This window comes from Podarcis filfolensis, assembly GCF_964270895.1.
Source record: "Podarcis filfolensis genome assembly, chromosome: 4".
Lineage (NCBI taxonomy): Eukaryota > Metazoa > Chordata > Lepidosauria > Squamata > Lacertidae > Podarcis > Podarcis filfolensis.
The window spans coordinates 85,316,039-85,334,384 of record NC_139607.1 but is presented as its reverse complement, the minus strand read 5'-3'; the positions used below and the strand labels follow the sequence as shown (position 1 = coordinate 85,334,384).

Sequence of the window (18,346 nt, the reverse complement as noted above, 5' to 3'; positions counted from 1 at the left end):
ATCACAGCCGTTTAACTCCACCCAGCACTGCTGCTGCCATCCTGCACAGCGCTAAGCCATAATTTGGTTCAGCATTGCTTCTGAACCCAGGCTAGTGGCTTGTTTTATTCTAGACAAACCACAAGGTTTGGTTTGGCACTGATGGTTTGTCTTAGGGAGCCTGGGTTTGGACATAACACTAAGCCAACCCATGATAAGCCAACCCAGCAGCAAAGTAGCCATGATTTTCAGTCTGTGGGTACTTGCTCATTTGTGCTCAGCCATAGTTTGGCTTAGTGTTACATGTGTACTGGGCCACTGAAAAGCAGCTAGTGTTCAACATGTCACAAATCTCTTTATCTTCTTACTGCCCTGGGCCTGCTCCCCTGGGTCTTCAGTTTAAAGGCAATTGCACAGCAATGTAAACATTTAGCTACTCTGCTCGTGTAACTGGACTGCAGCACCAGCATGGCGTCTTGTTTTGTGTTGATGCTGTCATTGCTGTTGATATTTCATAATGTAATGTTGATATTGGATGTTGGTATTTCATTATGCAATCAGATTTTTCGTTAGCTTCAAGCTGTCCCATTTTCAGTACCAGTACACTAGTTTAAAAGGCTTAAGGCTTCAAATGATAAAATATACACACACAGAGAGAGAAAGAGAGATTATATGCATGTGTGTTGCTAACAAACAGCCAGGCACAAATACAAAAGACATAAATGATGCCTTTCAGCCACTGTTTTCTCCCCCATTCCTGCCACCTTCACAAATGAAAAGCAAATTAAGTTGAACATAATGCTTTCGCTGGTTTTTGTTGAGAACAAGGTGTGTGATCCTGCCTTCACACCATTACAATAAATAACTTGCTACTAAAGCATTGCTAAGTGCCTCTCTTGTTTATTGTGCATGCTTCACTTTAGCCCACTTTCAAATCTGCATGCAAACGAAGTACAGAAACTGTTTCAAAAGGCTGGTGCAACCTTGCACCAACTAGTACCTTACTGCATGGAGCAATCCAATAAGCCATCGACAGGAATGGCAGCCCAACAGCAACAGCAAGAACCACTAAAAACTTCACTGCCATCGTCTGTTGTCGTAAACCTGACAGATTCTCATACCAGATAGAGAGGAGCTGCTGCTGGCAGTTTGGATGTGCTACAAACTAAACGACAAAGGAAAGGAGTACAAGAGAACATTACCACCACTCATTTCATAATTAGCCGCTAGCGAAGGTATTAAAACAGAAACAATGCAGGTAATCTTCATGTGATTATCACAAAGGGAAGAGCAGCAGTGTGGATGAAAGAAGCTTCTGTGTGCAATACATGCCTATATAAGGCAGGAAGTTTCCTTGTCAAGACAACACACTGGGTTTTACGTTTTCTGCAATTTCATCCTTTAAAATGTTTTTTCCCCTCCAGGTTTCCCCAGAAGATTCTTACTGCAAATAAAATCTGCCAGGTTGGGTCAAGCAGATGGTGTAAATTGTGTTCAGACATGGCCTCTGGGAAATTTTTCAATCTAGGCACGGTGGTAGCACCCATCCCCTTTTATTGGATCACAGCATTTTGTAGGAGAGGCCTTGTGCCTCTGAAAATGTGAGGTGCACTTTAGCTACATTTAAATGAAATCTGCACAGCAGGCACCTCGTGGAAGCTATAGAGCAACTTTTTCCAAAGTTGGGTGTCCTCCACTCATGTAGTTGATACTCACATGGACCTCTCCACGCCTTCAAAGGCTTCCATTTCATTGAAATTGGTTTTTTTGAGGGGAAGGGACTGTAATGCAATCAGGCTATATTGTAATTTTGACTGGGGCGGCCCAGGTTTATGCAGAACATGCCAATTTTGAAAGGACTTCAGTGGCAGTCTGTTAGGATTTAGGACTAGTTCCAATTATTTATATTTGCCTTTAAGCTGCCTTGCATCAAAACACTGCTCTGTTGGACTGGAAGTGGCTCTCCAAGGTTTCAGAAAGGGATCTTTCCCAGTCCTACCTGGAGATATCAGGGATTGAACCTGGGATGTGCTGGGTGTAAAACATGTGCTCTACCACTTAGCTATAGCCCTGAAACATGTACTACATGTGGGCTGTATGTCCTGTAGGTTTCCGCTTATGTACTGCAGGATATATAAATGCTAAATTGAATGTCAAAAGCACTTCCAAATTATCCAGAAAGTTCAGGAAGGTTTATCGTCACATGCTGATTCATTGGGACAAGGACAAATGTTCATGGAACTCTGTGTGTTATTTGGATACGTGGTACTTGGATAGGAAGATAAATGGGAAGGAAATTAATGGAAACATCTCTGACGCAATCAGCTGCTTAAACCAGAGCTTACCTTTTTGACTTCATACTTTATGGCAAGTTTTAGGCGGCTAAGGCTAGGGCGTCCGTGCTCCCCGTGGTGCAGCTCAACATCTCCGTTTAGAATAGCTTCTACTTCTTCTGTGTTTCTGCATAAATCAAGAAGTCCAACCACAAAGTCTTTGCACTGCATAGACAATTTTTTGTAATCATTCTGTGAAGGAAAAGAAGCCACAGAAATCGGCCATTTTTTTAAATAAGCAACAAGCATAACATTAACTAGTGACCCATCTAGCTTTATTCAGAGGTGACTGGCACAAGTCCTGCCTGCTCCAAGTCCATTTTAGGAGGAGGAGAAGGAGGTGGGGCTTGCATTTTCCCAATCAGCAGTGATCACCTGCACAGCAGCAAACCAAGCAGTCACATAGGTCACCAGGCTGCAGTCTCCCCCACTATGGTGAGATGCATGGTTAAAATTAAAGTAATTACTTATAAATTTGCACCTGTACATGCAAATTAGCATGCACATGTTCTGTGCAAACTGGCACCCTCTTTTGTCCTCATCTTTGGCAATGTGAAAGTGATCTAAAGGTGGTTCATTAGATTCCCCTTAAACTGGCATGACAATATATATTTTTTCCACTGTAGGCTGAGTAATCAATAACATCCTTAGCTGTGCTTGGCTTCTTAGCCTGTGGCCAAACAATGACAGCTCCACATTTTCATAACTAAATTGACCCCCCACACACACATGCTCTGGGGGGCAGTATACCTCAGAATGCCGGACACTGGGGAGACAAAACTTCAATCCCTATTTGTGGACTTCCTAGAGACATTTGGAGGATAAGGCTATAGCAGAAAGTCCTTCTCTACCACAAAGTCACATGGCTAGAGTGGCCCATGTGTCATTGAAAGGAGGAAAAAATAAGCACTTTGTAGTAGACCAGCTTTGGTGGGTGGCATCAGAATGCCTCTGGCGGGGGGGGAGTGGCAGCAGAGACGGCAGCAGCCACATACCCCCTCAAAAAAAAAAAATCCTGGCAAAAGGGAAGAGTGTTCTTGTGTTCTTGGGTCCTACTTGCAGGTTCCCCACGGTGGTTGACCAAGATGGGGCATAGCCCAGAACCATCAGGATCTTCTTATGTCTTTACATTAACCAATGGAAACAGGAGGCTAAAGTAGATGGCTTGATCCAGCAGTGGCCCCCTGTTATAAAACTAACCCCTAACCCCAGGAGAAAAAAAAACCCAAAACAACTTACCTTGAATTCTTTTTCAATGTTAGCAAGCACAGCCAGCTCATTGCTCAGTTCTAAGGCAATCATTACGGGGTCCTCGCTAGACAAGGAAAGGTAAGCAGGGCTGGCCAAACCTTTGTAGGCATTGATCCTGGACCTGGAATGGCTGAAGGAATCGTGCTTTTGCTTCTCGTTGCATTCGCTGCATTTGCAGAAGTAGTCGTGAGGCCTCTCGATGCGAGCGCCTTTCCTCAGCAAGGTGTGCACGATTTCGTACTCTTGGCAGTGAGCAGCTAGGATGATGGGGGTCACGTCGTGAGAGAAGCGGGTGCCGTCTTCATCGTAGGCATAGAAGTCATCGTGCTGCACCTCCGATTGGCTGGGGCTTGTGGCCAGCCTCTTGCCTTCGGCGAACGCAGGGTGACCCAAGATGGCTTCTACTATCCGGACATAACCTTTGCTAATGGCCAAGAGCAAGGCGTCCCCAACCCTTGACAGGTTCTCCTTATTAAGTAAGAGCTCGGTGATTTCCAGGTGCTCATTCGCGACGGCGAGCTGCAGAGCATTCTGCCCCATGTAGTCCACACAGTTCACATTGAGTGAGGTACATTCCTCCAGCATCTTGCGGACCACAGGAATGTTGCCATATTCTGCCGCTTCCAAAAAACGCTCCTCTTCAATAGATAGGCTGGTTGAGTGGTCATTAAACATATATGCCGGCCCACGATTGGCAAGCCTCCTGCCTTTCTCTCGGACAATAGTCTGCTGTCGGAGGGCATGTCTATTCTCAGCGCCTCTACTGTAGGGAAAGAGAGAAATAATTAAGTCTTCAGCTTTGCTTTGCTTTCTTTTTTAAAGCATTTCTTAGACCTGTGTAAGGGAAGGAGCCAAGGCTGAGGAATCCTTATCTCCACTCACATCCATGGGCTGAAATTGATAGACAGATGGGGACAACCCAAGTGATGCCAAGTGACCTATTTTTGCCTGTGCAGGTTGAAATCAGCAAAGCTCCTTTGCACAATGCTTCCCAAGCACCAATTGTCAGCTGACTGTCAATGCTTCAGAATCTGTGTGCAAGGGGCTTTACAGGCACTACTAATAACCTGGTCAGTGGTTTCTGCAAAGACCCTTTCATCCAAGTCCCAACTTTACCAGGTGTGGGGTAGGTGGGTGCAGCTTGGACAAAATGCATAGCCTTCAAGCGTACCAATTTTCCCAGGGCAATCCTGGAGTTACAGAAGCTGTCCTGGCTTCTGATTTGATACCAGAATGTCCCATTTTCCCCCTCCACTAACACTGTGCTCGGGGAAGAAGATAAGCCAACACTTGCAGCTGGCACTTAGAGTGGTGCTGTGCTTTCATGTGTGTCAGCTGGCTCCAACAAGAGCGTGGCTCCAAAACACATGTGCCCTGATTTTCATCAGAGGAATGGTGGAGGTTATGAAAATGGCTTCACAAGCCAAATGACCAGGCTTGCCATCTGTGGCTTCCCCACCCCTGCTTTGAGCCTTACCTCCAGTTATAGACCGACAGAACCAAATTAACTTAACATTAAAAACAAACTATGAAAAGAACAGGTGAAAGCAGCACCCAATGTGGCTAACAACTATAATAAAATAGCAAAAATGGGTACAATGGACAACTAAGTGGCACTGCACAAAAAAAAGCACAAGCCAAAAAAAAGCTCTCCAGAGTAGCTTATGTAAGGCTAATAAAAGCAAGACAGTTCATGAAATGGGAAAGAAGCAGAACCACAGCTAGAGGTTGGGTCTAGCCTATGACAATAACCAAACCAGGTCACCTATGAGAGGATTCTGAGACTTTTGTCTGCGCTATGAACCACCCCCACTGGGCACTCACAGGAAACTGTTCCAAAACTTAGTCCCATGCCCAGCTGATAATACCTATTAAACACTTCATATTATTATTCTGCTTTTCATTTTTTTTAGGCTTAGGACTTTTCTAGCTGCAGAGGCATAGTTGACCTCAGCCATCAACCAGTTTTCAAACTGAGCAATACCTGTCCGCATCAGATGAAAAGACACAGTTAAAACGTTTACCAACAAGTGGCAGGGAACAGATTCCAGAGCGGCACCTTACAAAACCCACTAGCAGAGAATTCAATCCAAGACCATTGGCTGTACTGCTGGATAAGTGCTTAATGCTTATTGTATTTATTTATAAACCAATAAAAAATGCTGTTGTTTTTTTAAAAAAATAACAGTTCTTGGATTCATTGGTTCATTTATTCATGTTTGGTGGGAACATTTAAAACTTCTTGGAGAATCATGTATTCTCTATTATAACCTGCAGTTACAGGTCAAGCCCTTTCTCCAAATTCTGCCTTAGCCCTGCTATCTTTGGATATAGACTTAAGACTTCAAAGCAGCACAGTTTATAAAATGGGAACTAAAATTAGATGCATGAAATCATAAAACTTCCTCCTTCCCAATAACCCAGCAGAAAAGAGGAAGCGAAGAAGAAGAAGAAGTCATCAGTTCTGTGGATCATCTGAGTAAGTTTGAAAGGATTTGCTTTTGATGCTCTCAAAATAATAATAATAATAATAATAATAATAATTATTATTATTATTATTATTATTTTATTTATATCCCACCCTCCCCAGCCAAAGCCGGACTCAGAGCAGCTAACAAAAATAAAAGTAACACAGCATTCTAAAAACAATTCATTTAAAAATCAATTCAAAATCAAATTAATGGCAACCAGTGGGCTAGAGTTCTGTGAGGATTAACAAAGGAGGGGGTCAGACTGTGCCAAAATGGCCCTGGCAGGCTAAGAAGCAGGACCAGATTCTGACTGAGCACAGGGCATGTAGCAATGTGCCCTTTGCTGGGTCCTCTCTAGCTGTATTCTGCAATATCTTCCATTGATTTGGGGGTCCCCATGACAGGCACCAGTGGTTGGCCCCACTGGGTCTCCACCAACTCCCCAAGGGTGCCCTTATGCTTCCCCCAAGACTGGGAAGGACACATGTGCTTATCTTAACATCTGCTTGCATGAGAGGCCTCTTTTCACATGGTGAGAACCATCGATTTCTATCATGACTCACCACACTCGGGTCACGAAGGGTGCTACTTCACCTGCTATCACTCCCCGAATCTTTCTAATACCGCAATGTATGCAGCGTAAAGTATACTTGCAAGACAGCCTCTCAAAACACTTTCCTGCCAAAGCACTCTGCAGAAAATCCTCGGTAGAAGGAAAACCATTAAACCGAACAATGCTGCTTGCTTTTAAAGAAAAACCCTGAAAGACCTTCAGAGAGATTGCAAAGGCTTTTCAACAATAAAGACACCAACTCCCACCACCACCAAACGCACACACATGCATACCCTGGATAAAATCTGATAGAATTCACTATCTGTTGTCCAAATCTCCTAAGCAAATAAGAGACAAACCTGGGGTGTATAGATTGGCGATGACTGGAGAATAAAAGGACCTCAACCAAATGATAGGGGACACTGAATTCAATTTATTTTCATCCTCGCACAGGAATGCCAATTCAGCATTCAAGGATTTCAACACAGAAACACCAAAAAGCAACTCCAAAAAAGCAGTAAAACAACAAAATTAAGGCCGCTGAACCAGTAGAAAAAGCAGCAACAGCTAAGAACCCTGAAATAATATCAAATAAAACCAGCTTTGGAGTCTGCGATGCTCCACTACACTGCAGTTATGCGGAGCTTTTTCTCTTTCTGGCACAGTCCAGTGATCCCATGCTCAAGTTTATTTACAAACCAGAAAATGGTTTCTTCTAAGATTTGCCCATAAAAACAAAACCGAGTATTTTTCACAAAATTCCACATCCTCAGGAACATAAACAAGGGTTTGATATTTTAAAAGCAGAAATAAATTTTACTGATAGTCAAGTCATTTGATAATTTCAGTTAGATTTCCTGTGAAATAAATATGTTACAAGTCCAAATCTATTCCCATATTTCAGACATCTCAGTCTTGCAGTACCAAGGGTTTAATTAGGGTTGTCAAGCAATTACGAAATTGGGAAAGATTAATCATCCGCCTATTAATGGTTTAAATTTAAATAAATCTGCATACTGTTGAATCCTCAATATAGATGCCTAAAGGAAGTGTGAGGCAACATATAGCTTTAATAAATAATAGCTGTCATTAATAATAAATATCATTTTAATATTCTATTTTTCACTCTATGTTACAGCAACACACCACAATCAAAGTAGCATACAGAGTTACAACAGCCACTATGGAAAATAATCTTAATGCTTCAGAATGAAGCATATTATTATTATTATTATTATTATTATTATTATTATTAAGATTTATATACCACCTTTCCTCACAAGATCTCAGGGCTACTTGTGTTTTTACTTTTAGTTGCAAGACTAAAAATGCAAAGTAAAAACACAAGTAAATAGTTGAAGTGAGGACAACAAAATATTATTATTGATTTGATTCACAAGTATACACTGTGGATGTGATCTTAATCTGCAATGCAAAAGATTTTCCAAGTTTGTTTTGATGCCATGTGGATGACTGCATACAAGACTGCATACATCTGTGCATGTATTTGTCTTGGAGGACAACACTTTCTGCTTGGCAATTGTTTTTTTTTAAAAAAAAAAATGAAAAAGCTAGGAAAGGGGAGAGTCATTTCATCACTTTCCTGCTGTGTTCTGTAACGATCCTCAAATTTAATCGCTTCTGGCTGATGCCGGAAGCAGAATATTTGAAAGAAAGACATTCATCGTGTTCAGGTCTGATGTCAAATCCCACTGGGCTTCAAGGTGGTCAGGCAGGTCAGAAGTTACAGGACCACAGACAGCTCCAAGTGAGCAGCTTGCTTTCACAAGAATCTCTCTATTGCACTCAAAACCCACAAATCCCTCGCACATGTTAGATTGTTCAATCGCCTCACCCTAATAGTGGCTATAAAGAAAGCCCTTCCAGTTGCGAGCCAGGATGGGAGTGTTTGCATTACTCCAGCTGAATGACAGGGTGGAGTCCCAGGATGTTTGCAGATTGAGCCCCAGATCCAAATTATCCAGATAAGTGCATCATCTGGGATGTGACACTTCTAATACGTTCTTATTGCTATTGCTAATTTGATAGGCCGTAAGCCACTCTGGGCACATTTTTGCAGGGAAGTGGCATGGGGAGAAACAGACGACAAATACAGGATTGCTGGGGAAAGACAAGCAGGGTGGGGAAATGGGAAAAAACACAGGTGCAGTTCCCTTCCAAAAAGTCACCACTTTTCTTCCTGCTTCTTATCTCCTATAAGGCTCATTTGCTGCCAGGGCACACGTCTTTCTTCAGACATGAGGCCTTCCACGGCGCCATTAAGTGTCCAAAGAGCATTATTTCACTCTTCTCTAAGGACAGAAAAACGAAAGAGGGAACTCATCTCTGCTGCTAACAAGAACTGACACCATCTTCCTGTAGTTATCAATCCAGATTTAAGCTCTGAAAATCTAATAAATATATGGAATTAATGAAGAGATTGGAAATGTAATTGTTCACCATATTGCTAAAGACAGGCTGTCATGCAGGGAAAAGGTATCGCCAAAGAAGCAATGAATTATGTACAGTTTTGCTTTTCTAATGAAGGAGGGTCTCCACAAAACCAGTTTTGGAATAAGTAAAGGAGTTTGGCATATAGGGGGAAGAAATTATTTGGCATACCTAAGGAATCACCACCCAGTCCAAATATGGTTGTTAGAGAGGCAGAAGTATGCTCAAAGAGTCTGGGTATGACCTTATTTAAGCATCATCCATACTAAGAGCTGAAAAAACATAGGAAACATAGCAAGGTGTGCAATCTTGAAGGGGGATTAGACAGAGCCCTCCTGACCAGACTACAGCATGCATCCAAAGTAGTTGTAAATCAGTTGTTCCTTTAGTGATCTCCCAGCAGCAGCAGGGCTGTCTTTGAATAAAGCTAGAAACTTGTACACCATAATTTAGGGAACAGATAGACATTTATTCCATAAAATGCTCATTGAATAGCAAGGCACAAAGGAGTAACAAGATATGATGTGGGAGGATCTTGTTCAGATCTCTTAGGTGCTGGTTATTGATGTAATTATTTAATGTAAAATATTTATATGCCACACTTCACCAGAACTGATTTATGGAGCTGCTGAAAGGTAAAGGTAAAGGTACCCATGCCTGTACGGGCCAGTCTTGACAGACTCTAGGGTTGTGCGCTCATCTCACTCTAGAGGGCGGGAGCCAGCGCTGTCCGCAGACACTTCCGGGTCACGTGGCCAGCGTGATGAAGCTGCTCTGGTGAGCCAGAGCGGCACACGGAAACACCGTTTACCTTCCCGCTAGTAAGCGGTCCCTATTTATCTACTTGCACTTAAGGGTGCTTTCGAACTGCTAGGTTGGCAGGCGCTGGGACCGAGCAACGGGAGCGCACCCCGCCGCAGGGATTCGAACCACCGACCATACGATCGGCAAGTCCTAGGCGCTGAAGTTTTACCCACAGCGCCACCCGAAGATCACAATTCTAAAAAGTACAGTTCAAATGAAGTGAACAACTGCATAAAATGATTGTTAACGTCCACATTGTCTCTGAAGGGACGTGGCATTGGGAGAAGGGACTCAGAAGGTGGTCTCAAGATAGGGGCGTTAAAAAAGTTTAATGGTATCCAGGGTGGCGTGGTAGTTAAATCCAATTGGGATGGCAAAGCTGTTCCACCTGTGAGATTTTATTATTAAAGGACTCCTGCTGGTTGAAAGAAGGTGATTTCGATCTATTCCACCTCCCTCTACTGTCCCCAGAGCTACCTCAATGCTCCTCCTACCCCCAGGCCAGTGTGGTGTAGTGGTTAAGAGCGGTGGACTTGTAATCTGGTGAACCGGGTTCGCTTCCCCGCTCCTCCACATGCAGCTGCTGGGTGACCTTGGGCTAGTCAAATTTCTCTGCAGTCTCTCAGCCTTACTCACCTCACAGAGTGTTTGTTGTGGAAGGAGGAAGGGAAAGGAGATTGTTGGCCGCTTTGAGACTCCTTAGGGTAGTGATAAAGCGGGATATCAAATCCAAATCCAAACTCTTCTATTAGGGTGTGCAGAAGGAAGAGGGAATTGACAAAAGCCATCTTCTTCCTCTCCCTGCTTCCACCAGTGGGAGACTCCTATGAGTAGACTTCTGCTCCTGGGAATGCAGGGATCCAAGACATTGTTTCTAGTTGTTTGTGTGTCAGTGTTTTGTCTAATGTGTTTTTCAGAAAGAGTTCAAGCAGCACTGCAAGTGGTAGAAAATGAGACATTCCTCTGCCACTTATCATGACACCGTGTAGGCTACACTATTCACAATGACAGCTGCTTCTTATTTAGTATATAAAAGATTCAGTTGTTGTAAGTGTACACCCTGTTGCCATGTGTCCTTGTCTACATGAGCAGACGCCTACACACAAGGAAAACACATTGGGGTCTTTAACCAAAACATGCAATATGCCACAGCAAAAGCTGGGTTTTCTGAGTGGTGGGGGAAAGGAAGAGTTTTGAGTACAGTGGTACCTCAGGTTACAAACACTTCGGGTTACAGATTCCACTAACCTGGAAGTAGTACCTCAGGTTGAGAACTTTACCTCAGGATGAGGACAGAAATCGTGTGGTGGATTAGCTAAAGTGGTACCTCAGGTTAAGAACGATTTCAGGTTAACAATGGACCTCTGGAATAAATTAAGTTTGTAAGCAGAGATACCACTCTACTCAGTTACGCAGTTTATTACCAAAATAGGCATAATCACTGCAGATGGTGACAGCAGTCATGAAATTAAAAGACACCTGCTTCTTGGGAGAGAAGCAATTACAAACCTAGATAGGATCTTAAAAAGCAAAGACATCACCTTGCCAACAAAGGTCTGAATAGGTAAAGCTTTGGTTTTCCCAGTAGTGATATATGGAAGTGAGAGCTGGACCATAAAGAAAGCTGATCGCCGAAGAATTGATGCTTTTGAGTTATGGTGCTGGAGGAGACTCTTGAGAGTCCCATGGACTGCAAGAAGATCAAACCTATCCATTTTGAAGGAAATCAGTCCTGAGTGCTCACTGGAAGGACAGATCCTGAAGCTGAGGCTCCAATACTTTGGCCACCTCATGAGAAGAGAAGACTCCCTGGAAAAGACCCTGATGTTGGGAAAGATGGAGGGCACAAGGAGAAGGGGACGACAGAGGATGAGATGGTTGGACAGTGTTCTCGAAGCTACCAACTTGAGTTTGACCAAACTGCGGGAGGCAGTGGAAGACAGGAGTGCCAGGCGTGCTCTGGTCCATGGGGTCATGAAGAGCCGGACACGACTAACAAATGAGCTAACAAAGACAAATATCTTTGTGTCTTAAATCAACAAGGCCTGAAACTTTACTGGGAGTTGGTATATTACAGGTTGAAGACATCTGACCAGGCATTTTTTAAAAATAAAACAATTACTGACCCTGCCTAAAGATGCTGAACAGTGCTTTATTTTATATTGCATAATCCTACTTTTCTAAACATACGGTAACTGTTAATAATGTTATTTGAAATAACCATATAGAGAAAACTGCATTTGTGGCTGGACAGGGGGGAGTGAGATTCAAAACCAATCACCACCCCAGATCAATATAAGAAATAGGAATACTAGTCTATTAAACTGCAAGGAATCTTTTTTTTGTTTCTTGTGTAATGAACATGCTTGAAAAGTGGATGAGAGCTGCTTCTGCTTTAGAAGTTTCCCAGAGTTTAAACTTGCTTCTGGCAGCAGCTATTAATCTTTGGTTGACTCTGTTGGAATTCGAGCTTTTATGTTGAGCTTCCAGACTTTCAGCATCTTTCAGAATATCAGCTCTCAATCTGTTTTTCCTCTTACTGACTGCTTTTCTTAACAACCACCTCCTGCTAAAAGGCTTTTAAAGTGTCCCATACAGTCAAGATGGAATACCAGAATTAGTTTTTATATAAAGAGAGGAAGAAAAGGGGGGAAATGTTTTAATTATTCTTCCAAGTTTCTAGGCAATAAATGCAATGAGTAGGAACAGCTTAGTTCCTGGATCTAGGCTCAACATGTTTAGGTTTAATGCAACTTTCTGCTATATGCACAGTCTGGCCTTGCAATGGGACCAACATTAAGAGATTAATACTATTCATGCATCCTTCAGCAGCCAGGTGCCCTTTGGACCAATGCTTTGGACTAAAGCTCCCATCAGGCCCAGCTACCATGCTTGCTGGGGAAGACGGAAATCCAAATCACCCAGAAAGCACCAGGTTGGCAAAGACTACATTAGAGAATGCAGAAGGAGGAGGAGGAGGAGGAGGAGGAGAGAGTTTGGATTTGATATCCCGCTTTATCACTACCCTAAGGAGTCTCAGAGCAGCTAACAATCTCCTTTCCCTTCCTCCCCCACAACAAACAATCTGTGAGGTGAGTGGGGCTGAGAGACTTCAGAGAAGTGTGACTAACCCAAGGTCACCCAGCAGCTGCATGTGGAGGAGCAGGGATGCGAACCCGGTTCACCAGATTACGAGTCTACCGCTCTTAACCACTACACCACAATGGCTCTCAATGAATGAAGCGACAGAGTTGTAATAAGAGACCAAATCACATCAACTCACTTGGTTCTTTGGAAGTCCAAGCTACTTCATCCAGATGCTGGTTTGTTTTTAAGGCCATAAAAATGTGGGGTAGGAACAAAGGTAGGATCTGGACATCAAAACCACCTACTGATCCATGTCCCGCAACTCACCCACAGCTAATTTACTAAATTCAGGGCAGTCATGGGCCAAGATCCAAAGAGCTACTTTAGGTTCCCCAAGACTTGAGTGTGCCTGTTAAGATTTCTTTGGCTTGCTTACTTTGAACATCAGACATACACACCCCATGTCACTACAACACAACCTGCTTTTGAATGTCCCCCATGTTTCAAAGCAAATTTGCTATGTGGTGGTGTGAACTTTCAGCTCAAGGAATGCAAGCAAGTCCTTGGAGTATGTGGAACTGATGGGTTGGGTTTTTGGGTCCCAGCCATCAATTTGCTTTTGCCTTCTAAGCAATACAGTCTTACATTATATTAATAAAATGAATTTGTTTTTAGGAGTTGAGCTTAATAGGCTAGCATTGATCTGACTCTACGCTCAACTGGTTTGCATTGTATGAAATCAATGAGTCATCCCATTTCACAATTTTTATTTAACAACATTTATATACTGCTTAATTGTAAATAACATTTGTAAGTATATGCAGAATGTATGATCCATTACAAACAGAGCTGGTTGTGCACCAAATCTCTTGTCTCATTTTCCTATTCCTTTCACTCTTGGTGAAACAGTGCAACTCTGACGCTGCACGGCAAAACATGCCAAGGTAGTATGAAATGAAACCATCCATCTCCATTTGAAATGTCAGCAATGCAATTTAACTTCTGGGTGGAATAAATTGGGTGCTCTGCTTTGAGCCGCCAAAGTAAATGGATCCAACAGCTTGAGATTCCCTTTAACTGGATGTGTTTCCACACAATGCGGTAAACAGGAAGCTTGACACATTCCAGCTAAAACATTAAACACTCATTCCCTTTGCTTTATGTGAAATTATATAATGGGCACTACCATGGCTTTCTCACCCAGTTAGAAAGAATAATTACATTAGGCAGTATCTGACAAAATACTTCCACTTGTGCGATGGAACTTTCCCTTCCTACCCTCTTCCTATGCATCTCCTTGCCCTCCCCAAATCTTCTCTGAAGGGCTTGGGGGAACCCTGGAACAGATTCAAGAGGTGCACAGAGAAATGAGAAGGAAGGAAAGTTCCATTATGCAGCCCTAAGTATTGTGCTAGCAGATCTACTTTGTTGAGTAGCACCCATTTTAAAGTCCTCATAAAGATAATGGAGAGAGAGAGAGAGAGAGAGAGAGAGAGAGAGAGAGAGAGAGAGAGAAAGCTCCAATATAGCTACCATATAAAAAATACAGAAAGGACAATAAGTACCATTTTCTCCTGGCTCTACTAAGGATTCAATGGGGCATAGACAAAGTATGGATGGTTGGAGCCAGTCTACATTAGTTGAACTTAGTTGCTATTTAAATCAATGGGGACTTACGGTAAGTCATTAATAAATTATCCAATTGATTTCAATGGGACTGAAGTTCAACTAACTTGCAGCACAACTCTTATCTGTATCTCATTGACTTGAATGAGGCATACGTCCCAGGTAATTTATATGTTTGCAGGCTTCGTTTGTATCCAACCAGGAGCCAGGAGTGGCGTGGCAGAGTTCAAAACACATAATTTAGGTAAAACCAATCCATGTAATTAGATTGATGTAATTAAACATTGTAAGGCATTTAAAATGTGTTGGAGCTATTGGTTTGCTTTTTATGATGATTATGTATTTTGTGTTCTCATTTTGTATTTTTATGTTGTGAACTGCCCTGTGATCTTCAGATAGAGGGTGGTATACAAATTTAATAAACAAGTAAGTAAATAAATAAAATGTAACAGAAATGTGCTTGCCCTTGTCCTGTTTTATGATGCAATATTTTGTTTTACGTTTCCCAACTCACATCTCTGCTTCTTGAAGCAGAAAATGGCCGACATTTTTAATGGTAGCAAGGAAAATTAGCTATTATTTCTGCCTAATTGGGCATTTCTAATAAATATTTATCTGATAGGATGTGTTTAGCTTATAATTATTTAGAGGCCTGATGTTGATTGCTGTTTGTACTCAGAAGGAAGAGAAGAAGAAAAAATCCAGTGCTGGCTCCAGATATCAGGGGTAAACTCGCCATAAAAACAAAACCAAAGCACTCATCTATTTCATTTGTCTTTCAGACAAGATAGAGCAATTAACCCGCTGCCAGAAAGAAACCATTGCTGCAGCAATTTATATTGCAATGCATTGAGGGATTTTGTGGCTATGGTAGTGTTCATGATGCCTCTGACTGATGTGACAGAAGGGCAGGGAAGGCAGAGAGAGGGATGGAAATGCAGAGAGCTCAAAGAAGTAGGGAGGTAGAAACCTGAAAATAAGAGAAGCAAGCAACTGATGTAGCAAAGGATGGTTGGCACTGAAGTCATCGCTGATAGAAATGGAGATATGAATTTTGAGCTAACAAAAGTCAGGGTAACAGCAGATCCATGATGTTTTGTCCCACAGAGCAAATATTGCAATATCTGAAATATTAGCATGCTTACTACTGGAGTTTTCAAACAATATGTATGCATTTAAAGGTAAAGGTAAAGGGACCCCTGACCATTAGGTCCAGTTGTGACCGACTCTGGGGTTGCGGCGCTCATCTCACTTTGTTGGCTGAGGGAGCTGGCGTACAGCTTCCGGGTCATGTGGCCAGCATGACTAAGCCGCTTCTGGCGAACCAGAGCAGCGCACGGGAACACCGTTTACCTTCCCGCCAGAGCGGTACCTATTTATCTACTTGCACTTTGACGTGCTTTTGAACTGCTAGGTTGGCAGGAGCTGGGACCAAACAATGGGAGCTCACCCCGTGGCGGAGATTTGAACCGCTGACCTTCTGATCGGCAAGCCCTAGGCTCTGTGGTTTAACCCACAGCGCCACCAGCGTCCCATATGTATGCATTTACGCAATAGCAAAAGCTTACAATTCTTTCCTTAATATATTTCGGAAGGGAAATCCCACAAATTCCAAGACGATGCTCAGAACTCAAGTCAAGGATGCAGTCCTGGGAGGACTAGAAAGCTTATCAGCTCCTTCAAAATCAAGTCTGAAAGAGTTGTCTGTAAACTACATACAAAAATGGGTGGCTTGTTAGTGGTATGTGACAAGAGTCCGTATCTTCAAGTGCATGTATGAGAGGGGGAGCAGATATTGATGGGTGTTTGAAGTTTCCCAATGTTATGCAACTTATCTATTGCAGGGGAACTAACTGTTGAAAGATTTCAAATCTGAAGAATATCCTTAGCACACACATGGACACACCTTTTATATATTTTTTTTAATTTTTCAGAAGTTAGAGCTTACCAGAGCTGACACTAACTGTTGGACCTAATTCGGGCTGAAGGTCAGACATTCCCCACTGCTGGTTTAGCATGAGGGTGAAAGAGGAGAACGCAAAATACCAACATCAAAAAAACTAAGATCATGGCCACTGGTCCCATCACCTCCTGGCAAACAGAAGGGGAAGAAATGGAGGCAGTGAGAGGTTTTACTTTCTTGGGTTCCATGATCACTGCAGATGGTGACAGCAGTCATGAAATTAAAAGATGCCTGCTTCTTGGGAGAAAAGCAATGACAAACCTAGACTGCATCTTAAAAAGCAGAGACATCACCTTGCAACAAAGGTCCGTATAGTTAAAGCTATGGTTTTCCCAGTAGTGATGTATGAAAGTGAGGGCTGGACCATAAAGAAGGCTGATCGCCGAAGAATTGATGCTTTTGAGTTATGGTGCTGGAGGAGACTCTTGAGAGTCCCATGGACTGCAAGATCAAACCTCTCCATTCTTAAGGAAATCAGCCCTGAGTGCTCACTGGAAGGACAGATCGTGAAGCTGAGGCTCCAATACTTTGGCCACCTCATGAGAAGAGAAGACTCCCTGCAAAAGACCCTGATATTGGGAAAGATTGAGGGCACAAGGAGAAGGGGATGACAGAGGATGAGATGGCTGGACAGTGTTCTCGAAGCTACCAACATGAGCTTGACCAAACTGTGGGAGGCAGTGGAAGAAAGGAGCGCCTGGCATGCTCTGGTCCATGGGGTCATTAAGAGTCAGACACGACTAAACAACTAAACAACAACAACAAAATGAAAAGTTCTGGAGAACTCAAGTTTTGCACACTATTTTGTGATGCTTTGGTTGCCCTAATAAAGTTAAGGTAAAGGTAAAGGGACCCCTGACCATTAGGTCCAGTCGTGACCGACTCTGGGGTTGCGGCGCTCATCTCGCTTTATTGGCCGAGGGAGCTGGTGTACAGCTTCCGGATCATGTGGCCAGCATGACTAAGCTGCTTCTGGCGAACCAGAGCAGCGCACGGAAACGCCGTTTACCTTCCCGCCGGAGCGCTACCTATTTATCTACTTGCACTTTGACGTGCTTTCGAACTGCTAGGTAGGCAGGAGCAGGGATCGAGCAATGGGAGCTCACCCTGTCATGGGTATTCGAACCACCGACCTTCTGATCGGCAAGTCCTAGGCTCTGTAGTTTAACCCACAGCACCACCCACGTCCCTAATAAAGGTATTGGCCCAGTATTGATTTGGGATGTAACCCAGGATTTACCCAGGTAGTTCCATTGAATTCAGAGGGCTTACCTCTGAGGTTACATGCACAGAATTGCCCTGCTAGTGTTGTTATTGACAAAATACTGAATCTGAAATTTTATGGACAATCCTCAAGAAGGAATGGGACCGTTGTCTAGAGTATGCTGTCACTTACTTCAACTGCACCAATATCTGAGCCTGAAAATAGAAGAAAACTATTAAAATTTCATTAGCAGCAGCTTCATGTTTACTCCAAACACTGCATCATCCACTATAAATCAGAACACAGCAGAGAACTCAAGAAGGCACAGAAGCAGAAAAAAATCACTGCCATGAAGGACTTTTAATTGCAAAGACTCCCACAGTGGCATTTGGAATTATTTTTCCAAGAAGACATTGAAGTCCAGAAGCAGAAGACCTCATTTTGATATATTTTCCTACTCCTAAGGCTCAGAAATGATTATTTGGAACCAAAATACTAAAACAATCTGCTTCTCCCATGTTTTTATATAAAAACAAGCATCTTACAATGGATGCAAACATTCCTAAGAGAGTTCCAGTTTCTCTTGAATGAGACGGATTTTCTAGATTCATTTCAATCAGGGTT

At 42.8% G+C, this 18,346-nt stretch overlaps 1 protein-coding gene across 1 annotated transcript in view; it reads right to left on the bottom strand.

Moving 5' to 3' along the window:
- TRPC6 (transient receptor potential cation channel subfamily C member 6) overlaps positions 1 to 18,346 on the bottom strand; it is a 70,210-nt gene that overhangs the window by 19,524 nt on the left and 32,340 nt on the right. Inside the window, exons 2-4 of the mRNA XM_083609673.1 lie at positions 3,552 to 4,326; positions 2,325 to 2,504; positions 980 to 1,144 (exon numbers count right to left, since the gene is read on the bottom strand). Coding sequence (XP_083465799.1) covers positions 980 to 1,144; positions 2,325 to 2,504; positions 3,552 to 4,326 — 1,120 coding nt within the window. The remainder of the gene's footprint in view (positions 1 to 979; positions 1,145 to 2,324; positions 2,505 to 3,551; positions 4,327 to 18,346) is intronic.